This window comes from Phyllopteryx taeniolatus, chromosome 12, assembly GCF_024500385.1.
Source record: "Phyllopteryx taeniolatus isolate TA_2022b chromosome 12, UOR_Ptae_1.2, whole genome shotgun sequence".
Classification (NCBI taxonomy): domain Eukaryota; kingdom Metazoa; phylum Chordata; class Actinopteri; order Syngnathiformes; family Syngnathidae; genus Phyllopteryx; species Phyllopteryx taeniolatus.
Genome location: NC_084513.1, coordinates 4,419,932 through 4,444,408, shown reverse-complemented (window position 1 = coordinate 4,444,408; position 24,477 = coordinate 4,419,932). Strand labels below are relative to the sequence as shown.

Genomic DNA, 24,477 nt, shown 5'->3' with positions numbered 1-24,477 from the left:
CAACAAAACAATCACATTGTCACCTTTATCCTCTAATGGATTTGAAGAAAAAAAACACAATTTCAAAATGTACCTCTTATCATTTTCTGAATTCAAGGAGACATAGTCAATTCCAGATAACTCTTCATTTACCAAATGTATGTCTTTACATTTTATACACTACAAGAACATTAAGTACAAAATATATGAATAAATAAAAATTATAATCATGAATAAACAGTGACATCCTACTTTACCTATGAAAAACACACGTTTTGTTAAAATACTCATAATAAAGTGAATAAACAGATGAGTGCTGATACCGTGTCTTTCCACAGATGTCCACTGGGTGGCACATGCGACTTTGGGGAAAAAAAAAATAATTCTCTACTCTAATTAAGTGCTATATTTTAAAAATAACTTCGAATATTGGGTGACATGGTGGACGACTGGTTAGCACATCTGCCTCAAAGTTCTGAGGACACGGGTTCAAATCCGGCCTCGCCTGTGTGGAGTTTGCATGTTCTCCCCGTGCCTGTGTGGGTTTTCTCCGGGTACTCCGGTTTCCTCCCCCATCCCAAAAACATGCTAGGCTGATTGAAGACTCTAAATTGTCGCCGTGATGGGAATGCAAAGAGATCCGATACAGCAGACAAACGCACGCTGCAGCTTGCAGGCTATAATCCATATCTGTACGACGGCCGGCAGCCGGGACACTCGACCGATGCGCTCGTGCGTGGCTTTGTTGACATAAGGCCTAGCCTATGTTTTTTTGTATGTGTTGAATAGTAGTCTGTAAATACAGTATGTTTTGTTAAAAGATGGCTGTGTGTATTGGAATTTATATAGTAAAAAAGAAAAAAAGAAGACGCTTGGCCACGTCGGCTTGGAATAGAGCGGCCGTTCTGGGGTTGTCCCAAAATTCCCAATTGCCACCCCGCCCCTGTCAATGAGAATGTATTTCTGTAGATTTATGCCCACTATTCCGAGGTCTTTTTCCCCATTTTGCTGTTGGTAAATGTCTTGTATTAGTACTTGAGATTAATTTATATACTTTTGAAAGGGTTTGTGGGAGTAGATACACTATTTTCCTTCCAAAAATGGGTGGTTGTAGATAGGTGTTTTGGGACTCTTTAAGATTGCTATTCTTATTTTATAGTATTGAAGGAAGTTACCACCTCTAGTTTGAAATTCTTGGCGTAAGCTTTCACATGACATGAATGCATTATTTTTTAATAAGTGTTGTAGGCGTTCAATTCCACTTTGTTCCCATGTGCTGAAGTAACGGGGTAATTTGTTCGTCTCAAAATTGGGATTATGCCAGATTGGAGAGAAAGGATATGGCACAGACTGATATTATGTGGTTTCCAGATTTATCGACCAAACTGGTAAATTAGCTGCAATAATCGGATTGTTAAGACTTGTGGCGTTTGAGACTTGTGCTGATAAAAGAGAGAGCTGAAGGCTTTGTGCTATTGCAGTCTATCTGTTCTAGAACCAGCCAAGATTGTTGTTCAACATTTGGATGCAAGTAATGTTTAAAGTTGGGTGTGTCAATTCCCTGTTCTGATTTATTTTTCTCAAGGGTGGGTAGACTAATTCTATTTTTCTTATTGTTAGAATAAACATTGAAAAGCTAGCATTTGAACCACTTTAATGAGGGTTTGAATGGGATCACTGAAAATAAATAGTTAATTTGAGGTAACGTTTTCATTGCGGATCGTGTTTGTGTTGCAGCTGGTTTCCAACATGCTGATCTTCTCGTGCACCAACATCGTGGGTGTGTGCACGCATTACCCGGCGGAGGGCTCTCAGAGGCAAGCCTTCCGTGAGACGCGGGAATGCATCCAAGCTCGCCTGCACTCGCAACGGGAGAACCAGCAGCAGGTGAAAAACATTCTGGGATTATTTCGAGACTTTTAACGCGCCGCGATCATTCCCTCAATTTGTACACAAAGTCATCGCGGCGAGAAACATTTTCGTTGGTCTTTTTTCTCCCTGCAGGAGCGTCTGCTACTGTCGGTGCTTCCCCGCCACGTCGCCATGGAGATGAAGGCGGACATCAACGCCAAGCAGGAGGACATGATGTTTCACAAGATCTACATCCAGAAACATGACAACGTCAGGTACAAAATACTAGAAAAAGTGCTGGCTAAGGAGGGAAAAAATGTCAAAGCATTTTCAAATTTGTCATGCTGAAAGTGACAACAATGAATGTTGATGATGATGGACAGAGTGCACAGGTTCCAAAAAGTGCTTATCAAGGAAGTATAGCAAAGTAATTTACACTTTTCATGCTAGAAAAATTCTAAAAGTGCTGCATCAGGAAGGAAATCAAAGCATTTACGTTTTACATGTAGAAAGGCTGACTGCTGATGATAGACTAAATACAAGATTCCAAAAAGTGCTGTTGAATGAAGTAGAGCAAAATAATTTACATTTTGCATGCTGGTATCATTCTAAAAAGTGCTGGCTAAGGAAAGGAATCAAAGCAATGTCGCTTTTACATGTCGAGATGTTGACTTTAATGACTTTATTTAATTATAAACATGAAACCTGATGATGATGGATAAAAGTAAGTAAATCAAAGCATTTGAAAGTTTTTCATAATGAAATTGTAACTGTTGACTGGATAAATTATAAACCATGATGACGATTATGGCTAAAATCGAAAAATCAGGGGGCTGTGGGTGGGGTCTTCGCTAAAGTAGATCGAATGATTTTACAGTTTCTAGGTTGAAAGGTGAACTTGGCTAATTTTATTGACCCTGCGTCTGGCTGGCGACCAGTTTAGGGTGCAGCCCGCCTTTTCCCTGAAGTCGGCTGGGATAGGCTCCAGCGCCCCGCGACCCTGAATAGGATAAGCGGTGTAGAAAATGGATGGATGGATTTTATTGATAAACATAAACCCTGCTAAAATTCAAAGATTCTATTCAGTGATGGCTACCGAAATATTAACTTTTAGCCTTATTGATCGTAAAAAGAAACCCTCATCCTCCAATATACTGTGCAATGATCCCAAAAGGTGCGGGCTAAAGAATATCAAAGCATTCTAAAGTTGAATTTAAAAAAAAAATGTTTTTAACTTAATTGGCCTTATTTATGGATCAACAGAAAGCCTGATAATGGCTAAAATACAAAATTGCTAAAAAGCGCTGAGGAAGGAAACTTTTTTTCATGTTGAGCATTGCAACTTTACTGAGTCTATTGCGAAACCTAAAACACTCATGATAATGGATGAAAATATTCAAACTGGTGCTGACTAAGAAAGCGGATCAAAGCATTTTTAAGGTCGAGACCTTTATGGCCAGACAGCCACGGCGCAGGCATTAGCATCAGCTAGCTCGTTAGCGCCTCTGCTAACCAGTTTTGACAGCGCTGGATGGGGGTAACTCGGCTAATTGGGGCCGCTAATTGGCAGCGACGGGAAGCCGAGTGACACCTCCCGCTGCTAACAAATGCTGCGTTATAGCATTAGCCATTTGGCGCATGACCGGACTGGAGGGGATGTTTTGGATGTTGATGTTATGCAGGCCTGTGGGGAGAGCGAGAAGGAGAAGTTCATGTGGAGGTCATTAGCTCAGGGGGGGAAAAAAACACACAGAGCAGCCAGTGAAAACAATGGTGGCTGCTGTGAGAAACTCATACATGGCAAAGTAGACAACAAAAAGATATAAACAACAACATTATTTGGGTGCTACGCTGCTGTGTAATGATGAGACGAGATCACTTGTTGGAGCCTTTAGTGGTCATTAAAGTTGGCGCAGCAGCCAGGTACACGCATGCACCTTTACGTTTTGTTAGCATTAGCTAAAGAGCTAAAATTACTGCTACTGTTGTGTGAAGTGGTTGTACAGTTACACAAAAAAAATGATACATGTATTTCAAAACTATCTTTGCTTAAGGTTTTACACATGCATAAATATAATTTTGCACATACAGTACATGACTACAGTTGTTCATATATATTAATGTTGATTTACATGTACTTGAATTTAGCCCTACATGTAATAAATGTAGTTTTATGGGTCATTTTCATATAATTTGCTCAATAATGATAAATGTCCTACTGAATTTCCATTTGAAAATCAGTTCATTTTACTGATATTAGTGTTTGAATTATTGGCAGTTGTTATCTATCAAAACGTCATAATTGTTTCAAAGAAACAATATTGTAAAGTAATATTTTGCAAGGTTTTAATGCCAAAATGTGTTTACCGTTAGGTGTCTGAAATGAAGGTTAATTTTTGAATGTGTTTTCCGAAGATGCTAATTACAAACCCCAATTCTTATGAAGTTGGAACTCATCCATCCATTTTCTGAGTCGCTCATCCTCACAAGGGTCGCGGGCGTGCTGGAGCCTATCCCACCTATCTTCGGGCAGGAGGCGGGGTACACCCTGACCTGGTTGCCAGCCAATCGCAATGCACACATAAACAAAAAAAAAAAACATTCGCACTCACATTCAGACCTAAGGGCAATTTGGAGTCTTCAATTAACCTACCATGCATGTTTTTGGGATCCGGGAGGAAAAAACAGTTTAAGAACAACATTTCTGAACGCACAATTGCAAGAAATTTAGGAATTTCATAATCTATGGTCCATAATATCATCAAAAGATTTAGGGACTCTGGAAAAATCTCTGCACGTAAGATGCAAGGCCGAAAACCAAAATTAAATATCCTGTGACCTTCAACCCTTCAGGCAGCACTGCATTAAAGACCGTCATCATTGTGTAAAGGATATTGCCACATGGGCTCAGGAACACTTCAGAAAACCATTTTCAGTTAACACAGTTACAAATGCAAGTACCAACTCTACCACGCAAAGCAAAAGTTATATACTGTCTCAACAACATTCAGAAACGCCGCCGGCTTCTCTGGGCCCGAGCACATCTGAAATGGACTGATGCAAAGTGGAACACTGTGCTGTGGTCTGACAAGTTCACATTTCAAATTGTGTTTAGAAATCATGGACATCGTGTCCTCTGGGCCAAAGAGGGAAAGCACCATCCAGATTATTAGCAGCACAAAGTTCAAAGGCCAGCATTTATGATGGTATGTGGGTGTGTTTACTGCCCATGACATGGGTCACTTCCACATCTGTGAAGGCACCATTAATGCTGAAAGGTGCATACAGGTTTTGGAGCAACACATGCTGCCATCCAAGCAACGTCTTTTTCAGGTACGTCCCTGATTATTTGAGGAAGACTGCAAAGCCATATTCTGCATGTTTTACAACAGCGTGGCTTTGTAGTAAGCATGTCCAGACTTGTCTCCCATTGAAAATGTGTGGCACATTATAGAACGCAAACTATGACAATGGAAACTACGTTGAAGGTTTTTTAGCCTTGTCACTTTCAAACAGAGATTTCACCTGATTCTCTGAATCTTTTGATATTATGGACTGTAGATGATGAAATCCCAAAATTCCTTGCAATTGTACGTTGAGAAACGCCATCTTAAATTCACGCAGTTGTTCACAAAGTGGTGAAACTCGCCCCATCCTTGCTTGTGAACAACTAACTGACCCTGAGCTCCTTTTTTTCCCAATCATGACACCCCCCTTTTTCCAATTAACCTGTTCACCTGTGGAATGTTCCAAACGGCTGTTTTTTTTTTTTTAGCGTTCCTCAATTTTCCCCATCTTTTGTTGGCCCTGTCCGAGCTTTTTTTTTTTTTACGTTTTGCATGCATCAACATGAAAATGAGAGAATATTTGCCAAAAAACAGTAAGACTCATTAGTTTGAGAATTAAATCTCTTGTCTTTGTGCATTCAATTGAATTTAAGTTGAAAATAATTTGCAATTCATTCTTATTATTGTTGTTACCAACTTCATTGGTATTGGGATTTGTACATGAATGCAGTTTTACATGTTACTAAATGTAGTTTTACACATGCATAAAGTTTAATGGACAATGTAGTTTACATTTATGTAGATTTACACATTTAAATGTAGTTTATATACATATATGAACATAGTTTTACACTTTCAAACAATGTGTGTATATATATATATAGTTATATACACACAAATATAATATAAATGTATTTTTATATATGTATCCAAATGTAGTTTTCTAAATAGAAATATATTTTTTCACGGTGTAATTTTAGACACATTTTTATACGTGCGTGAATTTTGCTGTACACACAGAAACCTGGAGGCAGTGCACTCATCTGCCATCCATGAGATTAGCGTGACTTTTATTTCTGGTTTGTGTCTTGAGGACATTTGTAAATCTAGCACAATAGTGCCCTGTTGGTTTTCAACGCCATGCTTTAGTCCATATCCGGATTGCTTAAATATAGCCCAACAAATCTCCATTCATTTTGGAAGTTATACAACATCCCAAAGAGGAAAATGAGCTCAGATTTTGGTGCATTTTTATTGTTGTACTACTTTTTGTTGTTTTTTAACACTTCAGCATTCGGGACCACTGTAATTAATTAACAACTTATAATGTGTTGTTTGTATAGCATCCTGTTTGCAGACATTGAAGGCTTCACCAGTTTGGCATCGCAGTGTACGGCTCAGGAGCTGGTCATGACACTCAACGAACTCTTTGCTCGCTTTGACAAGCTGGCGGCAGTAAGTACACATGCACACGTGTATTGTAAGGCTTGAACGACTAAATATCTTTTTGTCGTCGACTATAATGTGATTAAAATCGTGTCAAAGTCGATTAATCCATGAAGTCGTTCATATTTTATTGACGATGTCATTTTTTCAGCGGCTTTTCCCAAAGCTAGCGAGGCTACACCTCTATTGTCATTCACAACCAGCTTGTTTTCATACTCTTGAGGTAGACCAAAGTTTTTTTCAGGACCAATACTGATACCGATTATTAGTTGTCAAAGAGGCCGAAAACCGATATTTGGAACTGATGTCCATTTGCAGTAAAAGGGGGAAAAATTGGCGTTACAATTTTGAATAATCCAAACGCCAACACTTGGTATAAATGCCTATAAGCATATGTTTATGAAGTAGAATTTCATATTTGCAACATGTTAAAAGTTTTTTGATCTTAGACAATAAACGTCTTAGATTTAAAATTCTAACAAAATGTGCGGGGAGGTCCCAGGGTCACCAGCATCTCATATAAACTTAATTGAAAAATCAAATCAATAAATATATAGTTCCCTGAAGTTTACCCAGTTTTAAATAAATAAATAAGGCCGATGCTGATATGTCAAAATGTTCAATCTGGTCAACTTTTTGAAATATGGCCACGGTTTTCTTTACATGTACAGGTATTTTCACTTAAGAGGTTCAAATGAACAGAGGTTCATGCCCTGAATCTTGAACAGTGATGGCGTAACATTCAATTTACAGGTACTTACTTTTATCAATTTGTACTATTCCAATTACAGTAAGTAAAGTTTGTAATATTGGATTAATAAACTGTTAAGAACTTGGCGTAAAAACCTACCGGAACAAGAAGAACGGATTCCATTTTCGGATTTAGCGACGTAAAATTGTTCTGAATCAAATGGAAAAACATAGACGTTTTACAAAAGAATTATTATATATTTTTTTTAATCTCAAATGAAGACCGTGTGGCCTCATTAGCCAGCAATTTGGCTGCTCCGCCAAGCATTAGAGTCCGACAACTGCAGCGGACTGGTGAGGCGAAAGTCCTTTGTAAATTAGCCGATCAGAAGACGAGACACCATAAACACGTGCTTAGCCATGAATTAACTCCAAGCGTTAAATGTCAATACAGATTAGTAAAGTCGACTTGACTAATCGCTTCAACCTCCCCCCGTATTGGAGCGGTGAGCCGTGCGTTTGGGTCTACAGATCCCACGTAATCCACCTCTTAATAACACGGCAATTAGAGAAACCATCAATACTATACAAAAATGCAATACAGAGAACCCTTGTTTATTCATGGAGGGAAAATAGATATTTTTAAATGAGGCATCCTTTATTTTTTGGGCCCATTTGAGAGAAACATTTATACAGTGGATATATGTTAATTATATGCAGATTTTCTCTGTTCGCAGTCTGTCTATCCCCCGCGAATAGTGGGGGTCCACTGTATTTTTTAAGTGCATTAAAATTTCAATGTTTGATTTTTATAAAACGATTAGGAGCCACACCATTTCATAAGAATTGCCAGGAAGCTGATTTCTTCTACCAGACATTTTTAGAACAGTTAAAATAAAAATGACTTCAAGGAGGGACTGTCATGGGGTGACTTTTTTATTTTATTTATTTATTTATTTATTTTAATGAAAGGCACAGAATTTAGCTGAAAATCTTACATTATCACTAAATCTCATGATAAAACAAAATATATCCTTTAAAACTTTAATTTGATAGCAAAAACAATACTTCTAGTTTAAGTACCACTAAACTGTGCCTGTCACAGACTTGATAATGAATCAAATTACCTTAATTAAATTTTTATTTTTTATTTTTTTCAGAATGGCTGAATTCAAATAGTCCTTTAAATTACACGGACCATTTAATCTACGTTCAAAATACAATTCAGGGATCTCGTTTTTATGTGTGTCCCGTGTCTGAGACACAAAAATGATCAGGGATGCATAAAGCATGTTGAATGTGTGAACACTTCCAAAACTTGTAGTAGAACAAAGAATATTTGTCTTTTTCCTAGTCAGCTGGTCTAAGCTCATAAATGCACAGCCATGAACCTAATGTATTCATCTCACAAAATGCTAAAATGTAAGCTGCTTAAGTGAAGATGCACAAAGGCTGTTCATGTTCATGTTTTTTTTTTTTTTTTTTTTTTTTAAATACTGCCTTTTATGCACAATGCGAATTCAAGATATAAAAACGGATTTCATAAAAAAGAAAACCAATTAGTTGTACGTTATTAAGTGAAAGGTCTCGTTTTCTCTCTTGTATTCAAAATGGCTCTTTAACCAAGCAAAAATATAGTTCATCCAAATAATCGATTAATTTTCAGTAGGATACTCGAGTACTAAAATATTCAGCAACTGTAGCCCTACATTCAACCCCCCCATTATATTGTCATATTTTTATTGCCCAATTAAACTTATTAGAAATTAGAAAGTTGATCCTCAAATGCAGAAATGATTAGCAAAACTGCTCCTCAAAGAAAAAAAAAACACAAATTTGTGCCTTGTGTGTGTGAGTGCGTGTGTGTGTTGCTGAAGTCCTAACTAAGGTCACTAACTTGCGGTCCACGTCCCACACCATAGCCAAATAAGAGGTTAGGATTCGAGACATATGGGGTGGGAGACTGGTTAGCACATCTGCCTCACAGTTCTGAGGATCTGGGTTCAAATCCAGCTTCGCCTGTGTGGAGTTTGGATGTTCTCCCCGTGTCTGCGTGGGTTTTTTCCGGGTGCTCCGGTTTCCTCCCACATCCCCAAAATATGCATGGTGGGTTAACTGAAGACTCTAAATTGCCCTTAGGTGTGGATGTGAGTGTGAATGGTTGTTTGTTTCTGTGTGCCCTGTGATTGGCTGGCGACCAGTTCAGGGTGTACCCCGCCTCTCACCCAAAGATAGCTGGGATAGGCTCCAGTACGCCCGCGACCCTAGTGAGGAGAAGTGGTTCAGAAAATGGATGGCTGGCTGGGTGGATGCACCTATGGCGTGCTTCTATTTTCAGCGGCGCAACATATTACAGGCTTTACGGTAGTGATGAGCTGTAGCGACCAATCATATGAGAGTTCCGCCATGCTTTCAGCCAATCAAATCTGCATTACAGGCGGTAATCAATGAAATCACTGACTACGCGCAGACCTGACGGAGACAGAGAGAGAGAGAGCGAGAGAGAGAGAGAGTTGAGTTGAAGACGGAGAAAGATCGGAAAACAACCAAGAGGGGAAGAGGAAATTTGGAACAAGTGGCGCTTAAAATGGAACAGGCAGAGTTATTTTTGTTTGTACTCCTCAGTGGGATCTTCCTACCTTGTTAAAATTGCGTATGTATGTCAAACGCCATTATGAAACAAAATTAAGGTTTTGAACAAACATAACCTCTAAAACGGTTCAGTTACGATTTGTTTGCTTAAAATTTGTAAAATAGTTTGAAACTTGGATTTGGCATCTTGAAGAGAAAAGGGGAAATTCAATCCTTTTTTATTTTTCTGAAGTTAAGCACCTTATTCGAAGCAGGACCATGAAGCAAGAACCGTGATATAGCGGAGGATCACTGGATCTGTATTTCATGATGATGAGTTGCAGGAACTCAATGTTGCAGAGGTGCAACTCATTGCTTCCAGACATTGCATCCCCGGGACTCACATACTCTCGAGTGTAAAATATTGGGGAAAAAAACTTTGTGTGGCATGGGAAGTATAAAGTCTGACTCATTTAATGCTACATTAACAAAGGTATGTTTTGTTTCAGAAGAGGCAAGGACCTGAGACACCTGTGACTACTAAAAATACAGCATGGAAACCCTCAAATCATATTTTACCCCTCCCGCACGCTTTGAACTTATTAAACCACACTTAAAATGGGAGACTGTCGTATAACATCACTTTGTTTACCCGAAAATACTCTATTTTTTTAAGAGCCCAAGCGTGCTTGCTTGAAGTTTTTCCACTCCCAGGTGAAGTTGACTGTCAAACTGACACATACTGCAAACCAAAACATAATGAAACATTATCCATTAAAACACGGAAAATGTCCACCAGACGACTGTATATCATTTCGTCAAATGAAACTCAGCTAGCTTAAGGCTAACATATAACTGGTAATGTAATAGATGGGCTAAGAGAAGTTAGCATAGATGTAAACCTTCCAACAACTGCTACTTAACACACACATGTGCAACGGATGAACTGCGTTATAGTGTGGATTCACTCCAGGTTAAACAGGTTGTTGGGGTCATCTGGAACCTAACCCCTGCGATGAACGAGGGCTTACTGTACTACGACTACTACTACTTGTGACTCAGTCTCACAACTTAAAGCAAAAAATCAGTTGAATCACCGTTCGTATCTCAAAACTCGTGAGTCGGGTCGCTCGTATGTCAAGGCACCATTGTGTTAGGATTTAGTTTGTAAACGTATCGCGTTGGTGTGTCCTCAGGAGAATCACTGCCTGCGCATCAAGATCCTCGGTGACTGCTACTACTGCGTGTCGGGCCTCCCCGAGGCCCGCGCTGACCATGCTCACTGCTGCGTGGAGATGGGCCTGGACATGATCGAAGCCATCTCGTAAGACGACGGCTACGCTAATGTTGTCGCTTTTTTAATGTATGTTCACATGCGGCCAAGAATAGTTGTCAAAGCTGAGGAACAGGCACTCACACTACTATCGTGTAGCCAAAAAATGTGAATGCTGAGAGACGAACATTTCGTCAATAATGAAAAACCAGCAGAAAATTGAGTATACTAAGACAGTCGCTGACCTTGCACATTGAAATAAATGAGGCGGTGCTGAGACGAGCAGTCACACTCATACCGGCATCAAAATCAAATTGCATATGCTAGCTATAGTGTTGTTTCGTTCGCAAATGTTTCATTCAGAAGAACAAATCTTTTTAGTGAACGAACTGAACCGAATCAGTTTAGGAAGCGATTTGTTCTTGGAACTTGGCCGCCGTGAGGCGAGCGAGTCGGCTGGGAGCGGAAACGGAACTGTTGAAGCGTTCAGTCACTCACTTCTGAATCTTTGGCGAATGACCAATGAGCAGCCAGCGTCAGGCAGCGGCGTGCAGGCGGGGGAGGGACTTAAGTGAACTGAGTGATTCGTTCAGTGAATTGGTGTACTGAGGAACTGAAGAACGGAAGAGTGATTCGTTTGTTGCACTTATCATTTGTGATCCGCTAAGGAGCGATGTACGACTCCAATTCCAATGAAGTTGGGCCGTTGGGCCGTGTTAAACATAAATAAAAACAGAATGCAATGGTTTGCAACTTGTGGCAGCCATAAAATTCCAAGTTCATGATTATTTGCTAAAAACAATTAAGTTTATCATTTTGAACATTAAATATCTTGTCTTTGTAGTGTATTCAATGAAATATAGGTCGAACACGATTTGCAAATCATTGTATTCTGTTTTTATTTAACGGCCCAACTTCATTGGAATTGGGGTTGTACAAGTACGATGTGTGATTCGTTTGCGCAAGGAACGACGTACTACGAAGTGAACGTACTCATGAGGGATTTTAACCGCAAGTCCTGACGTCCTCGCGGGGATAGCTTTCACTAGCAGCATCAAGCTAACGGCTAATTTTTGAGTCAGTCAAGCACATGAAAACAAGCACACATAGGTAGGTGATCATTTAGCCCAAGTTTTCTTTTCGCCTTTCCTAGTTTACAATACGTGACAACAACAACGCATAGTCTTTCGGTGAACGTGTTGCGTGAACGTGAACCTCAGGGATGGATCATGAACTGAATGAGGAAACACTTGAATGTTTTTGTGAGAAAGAACTGAACGATTCGGTGGTTTTGAACGAATCTTTTTAATGACCTGATTCGAATGATTCAGTACACTCAAAAGAACTGCCGTGCCCATCGCTAATATGCTAAGAGATGATCATTTCCACTAACAGCATACAGTAGATTGTATTTATAAAACAATGTGAATACCGAGAGACATTCGCAGCATTCACACTATAATAGTCAGTGGATCCCAAAAAAATTTAGTATGCTGAGACAATCTCATTAATTGTACATTGAAAACAACAGCGTAACCGCTAAGATGTTAGCATTCTCAATAATAGTATAGTTTGTCATAACAAAACGATGCCGATGCTGAGAAACGTGTTCACACTAATACGATAGTGTCAAAATAAAATTATATGAATGCTGAGAAATATTGCTGGACCATGCTGTGTGTGTGTTTTATTTATTTATTTATTTATTTATTTATTTATTTATTTATTTATTTAAGGCTGGTGAGGGAGGTGACTGGTGTCAATGTGAACATGCGGGTGGGCATCCACAGTGGACGCGTTCACTGCGGCGTGCTGGGCCTGAGGAAGTGGCAATTTGACGTCTGGTCCAACGATGTCACACTTGCCAACCAGATGGAGGCCGGCGGAAAAGCGGGGTATGTAATCCTTCTCCGCAGGACTTTTCCAAAACATTGCATTCGTCCCATCGGTCCAATCTGTGTGTCATTCGTTTGAAAATCAAAAATTGAAAAAGTGACTTATTTGATTTTTTTTTTTTTTAATCCAACACACACACACAAATTTCAACTTTGGGCTCAGATCAAAAATACAAAATGGAAAAAGGGAAAGATTAGATTTTTAATGTTTAATTGGTCAGGTGTACGTGACCTGGAAGTTATGTAAACAGCATTAGTAAAGATATCGTAGCTTGCTAGCCACCACCACAAATCCACATTGGCCACTAGTCCAGATTTGTTGTTCCAGTCGAGTTGAAAACAATGCAATCAGACAGTAAATAATAGTTCGACAGTGGGCCGGGGCGGCACGGGGGCCCACGCCCCCACAAGTTTTACGGTATGTGCCCCTATGTGTGTGATATGCCCCTCTTCACGAATCGAAAATGGCCGTTTTCGGGAAAGCAGCGTTAAAAAGTGCCCCTGAAGTATGGTAAAAAAAAATTGAAATATAAAAAATCTGTCTTCTGCGTTGGATTAATAAATAGATAAAATGTGTCACTTTTTCATTTAATTTTTTTTTTGAGGAGGGGCGTTTTGATTGCCAGTTTAAAGTGGGAAGGAACACGAATATTTGATGCACAAATTTGTCCCGCTCAGGCGCATCCACATCACCAAAGCCACTCTCAACTACCTGAACGGCGACTACGACGTGGAGGCAGGAGCGGGCGGCGAGAGGAATGCTTACCTAAAGAGGAACAGCATGGAGACATTCCTCATTGTTGGATGCAGCCAGAAGAGGGTAAATATTCTTTACTTTTCAAAACATCCGTGGTAGGTTCATTGAAGACTCTAAATTGCCCGTAAGTGTGAATGTGAGTGCGAATGTTTGTTTGTCTATGTGTGCCCAGCGATTGGCTGGCGACCGGTTCAGGGTGTACCCCGCCTCTCGCCCGGAGTCACCTGGGATGGGCTCCAGCACGCCCGTGACCCGCGTGAGGATAAGTGGTACAGAAAATGGATGGAAACTGGAAAAAAGGGCAATTCTGAAAAAAAGTGGGCTCCCATCAGAGTAAGACCACAAGATCAAAGAATCTTCTCCGTTGTTAGCGTTTTAGCAGAATTGGATACAAAGTGACAACATTCTCAACCAAACATTTCAGTTCAATCCGAGATGTTAGCATTTTAGCTACAGCAAAGCATCAGATTCGGATCTGAATTGTTGTTAACACTCAACAATCACAATCGGAGATGTTAGATTTTTAGCGTTAGCATTTTAGCATTCTAGCAATAACATCGACTTTGGACATGAATTCCCGTCAGCGCTCTCAAACTATTGCAATTCTCAACAGCCGAGTTTTTAATCCATGTTTAGCATTTTAGCAACAGCAAAACCTCATATTCAGATTTGCTCTCAGTCTTTTCAACGAGCAGTGATTGGGCAGTTTCACAATTATCAGCCAATCGCCACCACTTTTTCATCCTGTCGAAGACGTTATCATTTTAGTGTTGGCTTTGAGCATTTTAGCCGCAGCACAACATCAGATTTGGATGCAAAGATCACTTTTCTCACAATCACTCAAACGCTTGCGATTTGGTGCCAGCTTTTGAAACATGATTATTGTTTCAAAAAGTTAGGAGCGTGAAATTGATCATCTGACAGCATCCGCCAGTGGTGTCAGCACTTCCTGTCATGTGACTCATCACAGAAGAGGATGATGTAACCTCCAGCTATATTTATTGTGAGCAAAGATGATGTGTGATAGTTGCTCATGTGATTATGAATGTAGCCTCTGTTTGAATAAAAAACGGTTTCTGCGAAGAGACGCAACCTTGCAACATGACGACACTCGAGGAAAGACACAAACGACCGGGTGATGTGATGGCGCGTGGTTACGGCATGAAGCAACTGACACACGACGTGACGTTACAAATTGACGTTATAGTGACGTTCGATCCAAGTTGCTTCACATGATCCCTTTACGTTGCCGCGTCGCATAGGCGCGTTGTAAAGTGACGTTACAATGCGACCTTACAAGGCGTCACGACTTGCCGACGCCACTCACCGAATATACGAACAGTGACAAAATCCATCCATCCATCCATTTTCTGAGCCGCTTCTCCTCACTAGGGTCGCGGGCGTGCTGGAGCCTATCCCAGCTGTCATCGGGCAGGAGGCGGGGTACACCCTGAACTGGTTGCCAGCCAATCGCAGGGCACATAGGAACAAACAACCATTCGCACTCACAGTCATGCCTACGGGCAATTTAGAGTCTCCAATTCATGCATGTTTTTGGGATGTGGGAGGAAACCGGAGCGCCCGGAGAAAACCCACGCAGGCACGGGGAGAACATGCAAACTCCACACAGTCGGGGCCGGGGATTGAACCCGGGTCCTCAGAACTGTGAGGCTGACGCTCTAACCAGTCGGCCACCGTGCCGCCAGTGACAAAATGTTGAGTTTTTTTTTTTTTTTTTTTTTTTTTGGGTGCGTCAGAAAGAGGAGAAGGCTGTGATCGCCAAGATGAATCGTCACAGGGCAAACTCAGTGAGTCACAACAGCAGCCACTGGACAGACAGACCTTTCTACAACCACCTGGCCAACAACAACCAGATCTCCAAGGAGATGAAGCGGATGGTAAGACACGGCGCGATAATTAAAAGTCATTCATGTCACCATGTAAGGCCTCACGCTGCACAGCCACAAAATGAGGATACACTGTTAATCACATCTTATTCCATCATAAGAGACATTTTTATCAAAAGATGTTATGTACACGACATTCAAACTTTCAAAGCACAGTCCGGTATATGCGCGTACTACCACATTCGCCAAAACGGGTAAAAGCACTTCCTCCCTGTTCAGCTGATTGGTGAAGAGGGCCACGACAAAGCAACCGTAGGAACTTTAAACATCTAAACATCTCTTTTTTTTTTTTTAACACAATGTCACCACAGAGCCACCAAAGATGACAATAGCCAATGTTGAGGCTTCATTCGTGTTTACATATGACTTCATATTTGTAGAAATAATTGATGTTTGACTTTTGTCCAAAGACACAAGTTCGACTTCAATCTATCATGAAAGTATAATCTCAAACGAAGATAAAACAAACTTGATCCTTTTTTTCGGTGAATTTTTACATTTTATTTGGATAGACAGCAAAAAAGGCAAAATGCAAATTTGTTTGACTTTCAAAAATATTCTAACGGAATGAGCAGAAAAAATTTTGCGCACACACAAATATTTTCGACACATTATATTCCTTTAAATAAATTAATGGAAAAATAAATACAAATAATGAAATTAAATACATATATATTTCAAATGAAAATACATTCATGAAACAAATTACGTCACGACAATAAAATGAATGAATGTTTTATATATAAAAAAAAAACAAAAGTACAAGCAGGTGTGTAGTGCGTGACGCGGGTCACATTCGAGCTGCATTAGTGAACAAAGGCAACACAACTGACTGTGTTAAACTGCCAAATTGACCAGGCCTGAGCTGCTCGTTACCATGGCAACAGTCAGAGCCTGACCCAGACAGGATGTGATTAGGCTTCATTGATTGGAAGCAGCCATCAAGTTCACGCACACACAAACACACACACACACGCTCGACGACTACTACTCGTACTCGTACTGCTTTCATGTATTTTCTCTTTTTCGTTAAATCAGGGATTCTCAACTGGTGGATCGGGGCCCAAAAGTGGGTCAGAGACCCATTTTGGGTAAGGCATTGGCAAAGTGAAAAATGACATGTTCGTATTCTGAATTTTGTAATTGTTTACATTTTTTTATTTTGGCTAGCGTACACAAGCATTCAAGTTCCCACATGGAACATATTAGGTAAGCGACGAGAAATGTTACTCACTTGCGCTTTAGTCACAAGTTTACTATGTAAGCAAATGCTGTGCTGTACAGTGCAGCGCAGCCTCTTGGCGAGCCGAAGTCACGGCGAGCAATATGCTTTTGGCACGATGTCAAACTCATTTGAAACAGCGTTTCAAAATATAGACTGTACATGTAGTTTCCGTCTATTTCTAAAGAAAAAAAAAATCATTCTTCTTCTCTAAAAGTCTGTCACAACTTTGCAGCTGCAGGAAAATGTGGGTCCTCGCGTGACAACAGTTGAGAACCACTGCATTAAATCATTCTTTTTCAATCAATGTCTTTGTCATTGAATGGTGTCGCTTTCATCCAATCACGTCTTTTTATCTCACTCGTCTCTTGTAATGTCTTCTTTTTTTTTTTAATTGTCCTTTTCCTCTCTCTTTCATCCAATTATGTCTCTTTCATTCAACCCTGCCGTTTTTTATTGCATCCCGTTTCGTGGATTGTCTTTCAAGTAATGTCCCTTTCACTGATTTTGTGTCTTTTACGGAATCATGACTTCCCCATTGAATCGTGTCTCTTTCTTGTGTGTCACAGGGCTTTGAAGACCCAAAGGACAAGTGAGTATTTCCATGTAAACGCATATATTTGTTGTAACACTTCTATTTTGAAAGCGTTATTTCCCCGTTGGCCACCCGGAGGAGTTCCCTTGATCATCGCTCTTAACTCATTTTCGCTATTTCCAGTCTTCTTGTTGCCATGGAAACCCACCACGTACCTGAGCGCAACGCCCACACTAGCAATCAATAAGACGTACGGCTTCAGAGCGGCCACCAGGGGCGGCGAGCGTGTTTGAGTCCTTACAAGTGTTTGAGTCCATACAAGTGTAAAAAGACATTTACAGCATTCGTAATGGAGTCCTCTACGTGATGTGTTCTGGACATCTCGATGGGGTGCGTTCAAGTGCAGTCCTAGACGTTTTCTAAATGCAGTGTATTCAGAGGCAGTTGTAAAGCAAGACCTTCTCAAGATGAGATGTGTTCAGGTGTACTTGTAAAAGAGGCGTCCTTTGCATGTGATGTGTTTAGTTGTTGTTGTTAAAAAAAGGTGCTCTGGGTTCTCTAGATGCGATGCAATCAGGTGAAGGTATACAAAAAAAAAACAAACTAGAAGTGATAGTGTTCTCTAGATCTTGATGGGACGCATTCGAGTTCAGTTGTGAAAAAGACACTTCTCTATTTGATACATAGTAATAAAGTTGTTTTGAAGATGCGATGTGTTAAGGTGACGTCGTAAAATGGACTTTCTCTAAGATGTGTTCAGGTGCATTTGTAGAGTTGGGGGGGAAAAAAGACTTCTAGAAGTGATTTTTTTGTAGATGCGATGTGTTCAGTCACTTTCAAGCTGTCTTGTGTTCAGGCGCTATTTGTAAAAAACAACAACAAAAAAAAAAGAGTTATTTGCATGTGATGCATTTGGGTGTGGTTGTTTGGCGGGGAGAGGGTCTCTACTTTTAAAACATTCTCCATTCAGGTGCAGTCATAAACAAAAAGAAGTTGTTTAGATCTCGATGGGATGCGTTCAGGTTGAGTGGTAAAAAAGCGAATTGCACATCGAGTCTCTGTGCTGTTCAGACACGCGCAGGAGCACATGAACCCCGAGGACGAGGTGGACGAGTTCCTGGGCCGAGCCATCGACGCCCGCAGCATCGACCGCCTCCGCTCGGAACACGTCAAGAAGTTCCTGCTCACCTTCAGGGAGGCCGACCTGGAGAGCAAGGTCTAGCGCTGATCCTCGTCTTGGTCTTTACGTCGAGCATCGTAACGGGAATCTGAATTTGGATCTTTGCTGTGCAGTACTCCCGACAGGTGGACTCCCGCTTCGGGGTGTACGTGGCGTGCGCCTCCCTCGTCTTCATCTTCATCTGCTGCATCCATGTTGTCATCATGCCTGCGTGAGTCCTACACGCAATATATTATATTACATGATATATATAATATATATATATATATAGTTGGCCACGTGCTTGCAGATTTGTTTAACACATGAACACATTACAGCACAAGACAAAGATTTGTCTACATTTGACATTTAAACAACAATACCAACTTTTTGGTAAGTTTGAGCAATTATATACAGGTATACGGTTGAAACCAAGTGTTGACATAAACTACTGTATAAAAGATGAGTTTTTCTTCCTCCACTGTCTGAGATGAAATCAGACAAAAACGTTTCCTGTTTGAGGCCAGTTAAGATACCAAAATGATTTCAATTAGCTGAATGCCAGAATAATGATTCCACAGCACGAATTGGATTTAATAAGAGCCACACCTGTGGGTGTATTTGAAGGCACATGTGAAACACAGCGCTTCTTTGAGTAACATCAGGAAAAAAAAAAAATCTTTCTCACTATTCTCTGGTATTTAAGAAATAGAAATCATTTTGGTAAGCCCAAATGATCTAAAATAGGAAAAATATAGTCAGATTTCATATTAGACAGTGAGGGGGGGGGGGGGGGGGGGGTAGTGTATGTGTATGTCTTTTTATATATATATATATGCAAACATCTGGTTTAACTGTATAATATATTTTCCAAATCAGACAGCCAATTAATTGGATATCGGAATTTTATTCTGCTAAATCTCGGAATCGGCATCATCCCTCCCAGCTATCTGCGGGCGGGAGGCGGGGTACACCCTGTACCGGTCGCAGCCAATCACAGGGCACGTAGAAACAAACAACCATTCACACTCACATTCACGCCGGAATAAGGATCAGCCTAAAAAAAATCCATCTTGGTCGGGCCCTACTATATACTTTATTCATCATATTTAATCATTATTAGAAGATAGTTTATAGACGTTATCTAGTCTCTACTTTAATTTTTTAATACATATTTTTCAAATTATAAAACTCTGAAGAGTACCACAGGTGCATTATTTGCCTTGTGTTGATGGAGTTGTACAGAGAAGGTCAGAAGGAGCGACATTAGGGCTTTCCTTTGCAGGAACTTCCCTAGTCACCCTGGTAACTTGAGTTCCTCGTGTCCCCACCAAAAAAAAAAACTACCATGGTACGGAAGGTTCCGCCTGGATTATTCCGTTCTTCCTGGCGGGTAGGGTCTTCCCAGAGCTAACAGGAATTCTGAGCGGGCGGGCTGTGCTGACGAACGCTGATTGGTTGACAGACCTCTGTAGGCGTTTACTTTCTCATCACAGAGCTGCCATTATGCGGTGTTCCGCAAGGCTTGAAAGAAAAGGATTAAAATATATTGAAAAGCAAAACTTTGAATCACTGATTGATCGTGGCAGTGGGGGACCTCACGGCGGTGGTACCCCGACAGGGGCTCGCGCCGAGATCTGCCGCTGCCCCGGCGGCAAGGTCCACCGCCGGCCGACCGGGTCCCGCTAAGGGGCCGAGGGCCGAGCCTAGGCGCTGGTTAGCATATCTGCCACACAGTTCTGATGACCCAGTTTCAAATCCGTTCTCGCCTGTGTGGCGTTTGCATGTTCTCCCCGTGCCTGCCTGGGTTTTCTCCGGCTACTCCGGTTTCCTCCCACATTCCAAAAACATTAACATAGGTTAATTGAAGACTCGAAGTTGCCCATCAGTGTGAATGTGTGTGTGTATGATTGTTTGTCTTTATGTGCCCTGTGATTGGCTGCCGACCAGTTCAGGGTGTGTCCTGCCTCTCGCCCAGGTCAGGTGCGATGGGCGCCAGCACGACCCCGACCGTAGTGAGTATAAGCGGTAGGGAAAATGGATGGAAGGATAAAATGAGACATTGAAAGCTTAAAATGCCAGCATTTTTCTAGATGTAGCAGGTGTCAGTAATGAGCGACATCAGCCTCATTTGAGCCCCTTCCTATTTGAAAAGGTGATGGATAGACTGACAGAAAAAGTTAGACTGGAATCCCCGTGGACCATGATGTTTGCAGATGACATTGTGATCTGCAGTGAAAGCAGAGAGCAGGTGGACGAGCATTTAGAAAGGTGGAGGCATGCACTGGAAAGCAGAGGAATGAAGATTAGCCAAAGTAAGACAGAATATATGTGCATGAATGAGAGGGGTGATGGGGGAAAAATGAGGCTACAGGGAGAAGAGATGGCAAGGGTAGAGGACTTTAAATACTTGGGGTCAACCGTCCAGAGCAATGGTGAGTGTGGTCAGGAAGTGAAGAAACGGGTCCAAGCAGGTTGGAACGGGTGGAGGAAGGTGTCAGGTGTGTTATGTGACAGAAGAGTCTCTGCTAGGATGAAGGGCAAAGTTTATAAAACAGTGGTGAGGCCAGCCATGATGTACGGATTAGAGACAGTGGCACTGAAGAGACAACAGGAAGCAGATCTGGAAGTGGCGGAAATGAAGATGTTGCGGTTCGCTCTTGGAGTGAGCAGGTTGGATAAAATAAGAAATGAGCTCATCAGAGGGACAGCCACGGTTCGATGTTTTGGAGACAAAGTTAGAGAGAGCAGACTTCGATGGTTTGGACACGCCCAGAGGAGAGAGAGTGAGTATATTGGTAGAAGGATGATGAGGATGGAGCTGCCAGGCAAGAGAGCTAGAGGAAGACCAAAGAGAAGGTTGATGGATGTCGTGAGGGAAGACATGTTGGCAGTTGGTGTTCGAGAGGAGGATGCTGGAGATAGGCTCTCATGGAAAAGGATGACGCGCTGTGGCGACCCCTAACGGGACAAGCTGAAAGGAAAAATAGATTTTTATTTACCTTGTTTGTGAAATGAAGTGGATGTAAATGACTGAATAACATGAATAAAATAACTGCATTTCCCCATGAGATGCCGTTAAGTGTCCTTGGAAGGTGGCAAGTTATTATTTTGATCACTAATAATAATTGTGACGGTTGCAGTTCTGGCGTGATAAGGAGCTTTTTCGCGTGCTGCCTTCTCCTCCTGATGGCGCTCGTATTCGTGTCCAGCGTGTACTGCTGCTACGGGGTGAGTCGCCGTAGCTTGTCCTTTTGTCGAAAAACGGGAGTAACTGTGGTGGTGCGTTCAGGTGTTCCCGGCGGCCCTGCAGACCTTCTCCAGGAGGATCGTCCAATCGCGTTTGAACAGCACCCTGGTGGGCGTGGCCACCATCGTGGTGGTCTTTCTGTCAGCCTTCGTCAACATCGTGAGCGGCGTGACCTTTTCGTTCGTGTTTTGCGGTGGTCCCTCGTTGACCTTTTGAACCCTCTCTCCTCAGTTCAGCTGCAGCGGGCGTGACCTCCGCAGCTGCATTGGGGCGGAGCTTAACATCAGCCGGGACGCAGTGGACGCCTGCCACGCGCGCTTACTCAACTACAGCCTGGATGCACAGACGGGACCCTGCGGGGACCCAGCGCCCTTCTGTGGTTTTCCTGAGGTACGGCAGGAACTACAAGTCACACGCAAAGGAAGTAGATAGAACCTCTGGAGAAGCGACGGAAATAGCTGTCTTCTAAATTGTCTGGATGCGTTCAAGTACAATTGTAGAAAAAAAAAAAAAATCAAAATCTTGACGTTGGCAGACCACACAACCTAGGCAGGAAGTACAGTTACACAAACAAGGAAGAACGTGGAAATAATTTGTGACCATCGTCACAACTTTATTAAGAAAGGAAATGTCATAGTTTAACTTATGTAAACACTGTCGTTAACTAAACATTGTGCTGTAGATACAATGCGTTCCATTGCAGTCGTTAAAAAAAGATGTTCTTTAATGAGATACATTTTACTGCAGTTGGAAAAAAAAACATTTTCTTGTTAAGGTGTTCAGGTTCAGTCATAAAAGTTGTTTTCTAGATGCAATGCATTTATCAGTCATAAAAATGACACTAAATATGATGCATTCATGGACGATTGTATGAAAGATAATAGGTATTCCCGAGAAAGAACGTGTTTCAGTGTACTAGTGTAGTCGGAATGCGGATGTTCTTTAGTTGCGACATGTTCAGGTGCAGTCGTAAAAATCTTTTGAAGATGCGGTGCACTCATAAAAAACGAACATAAGTCGTGCGGTTGTAAAACAGACATACTAAAAATCTGACATGGAAAAAAAGATGGCAACTTAATGCGTTGCATTTAAGGAACATCATAAAAAGGACGCTCTTGATGTGAGGCGTTTTCAAAAAGGATGTGACACATTCGAGTGCAGTTGTAAAAAAAAAAACATTTCGTTGACGTGTGAGATGTTTTAAGTACAGGCATAAAAAAGAAGTTCTCGGAATATGATGCATTTAAACAGTCGTAAAATCGAAGTTCTAAAGATGCAATGGATTCGGGTTCTGCATATTCGATGTGTTCAGATAGAGTTGTTAAAAAAGAAAAGAAAATCTGGAAAAGACATTCTCTAGAAAAGTTCTTGAGACGAGTTGAGTTCAGGCAATTTATAAAATAAAGTACAGTATATGAGACGCATTTAAGTATGGCCATTAAAAAAAAAAAACTTTCAAGGCGATGCAGTCATAATAAAGTCCTTATCTGACTGAGGCACATTCAAGTACAGTTGTTAAGGTTTTCTCGACACATTCAAGTTCAGTCTCAAATAAAGATGTTCTCGAGGAAAATGTGTTCAAGTGAAGTTCTAAAAAACATTTCCTTCATGTGAAGCATTTAGGAACAGTCACAGAAATGATGTATTTGCGATGCGATGAATTCAGTTATGGTGGTAAAAAAAAACCTTTCTTTACAGGCAACGAGTTCAAGTGCAGTTGTAAAAAAGCCATTCTCTATATATGACACACTCAATTGAAGTTGTAAACAAACAAACAAAAAAACATTTTCTTGATGTGAAATGTTCAGGTGTAAAATAATGTTCTCTAGTTGCGATGTGTTCATGTGCACGAAGCCATTCTGTGCATTGAAGTGCAGCTGTAAAAAACAAAAAACAAATCTGAATGTTCAGTTGTAAAATAGATGTGATGTGTGCAGGTGCAATCGTAAAAATGATGCACTATAGATGTGATGTTCCATAAATATGACACTGTTTAAAAAAAAAAATGTTTTGTGACATAAGGCGTTCAAGTTCACTTGTGAAAATGTTGTTGATGTTCACTTGACAGACGCGTTCAAGTACAGTTATGAAAAACAGTATCGCTAATGTGAAGCGTTCAGGCACAGTTGTAGAAATGATGTACTGTTGCTGTGATAAACTTCCTGGATGTGTGGTGGTAAAAGAAGACGCCGCCGAAGGTGATGCGTTGACGGGCAGCGGTCAAAGCGCGTTTGTCTCTCCCCTCAGTACTTTTCGTGGTGCATGGTGCTGAGCCTGCTGGCGTGCTCGGTGTTCCTGCAGGCTCACAGCCTGGGCAAGCTGGTGCTCATGCTGGCCATGGAGCTGCTGTACCTGGCGCTCGTTGAGCTGCCGCACGCCGCGCTCCTCGACAACCGCGACCTCCTCGTCGTGGCCAACGCCGCTGCGTGAGTTCTCGCTCCACGCGTCGCCTTACACAGTTAGTTTTTATATTAGTACTTAAAATGACATTTAAAATCCCCACGTAGCGATTCGCAAATTGAGTAGTGGTTCGCATTTTATTTTCTAAATGAAGCCCCTCAACTCACTTCAACATAGTGTCTCAACGCCACAAGATGACGCCATAGCACTACATTTTTTACATTTTTTTTTTAAATGAAATGGGTGACTAAGTGA

General features: G+C 41.2%; 1 protein-coding gene across 1 annotated transcript in view; it reads left to right on the top strand.

Moving 5' to 3' along the window:
• The window catches only part of adcy5 (adenylate cyclase 5), a 56,767-nt gene that overhangs the window by 27,043 nt on the left and 5,247 nt on the right, over positions 1-24,477 (top strand). The window contains exons 3-16 of the mRNA XM_061791733.1: positions 1,717-1,866; positions 1,984-2,105; positions 6,461-6,572; positions 11,021-11,148; positions 12,834-12,992; positions 13,671-13,812; positions 15,507-15,647; positions 17,448-17,470; positions 18,485-18,629; positions 18,707-18,804; positions 21,716-21,803; positions 21,865-21,981; positions 22,054-22,212; positions 24,070-24,248. Coding sequence (XP_061647717.1) covers positions 1,717-1,866; positions 1,984-2,105; positions 6,461-6,572; positions 11,021-11,148; positions 12,834-12,992; positions 13,671-13,812; positions 15,507-15,647; positions 17,448-17,470; positions 18,485-18,629; positions 18,707-18,804; positions 21,716-21,803; positions 21,865-21,981; positions 22,054-22,212; positions 24,070-24,248 — 1,763 coding nt within the window. The remainder of the gene's footprint in view (positions 1-1,716; positions 1,867-1,983; positions 2,106-6,460; positions 6,573-11,020; positions 11,149-12,833; positions 12,993-13,670; positions 13,813-15,506; positions 15,648-17,447; positions 17,471-18,484; positions 18,630-18,706; positions 18,805-21,715; positions 21,804-21,864; positions 21,982-22,053; positions 22,213-24,069; positions 24,249-24,477) is intronic.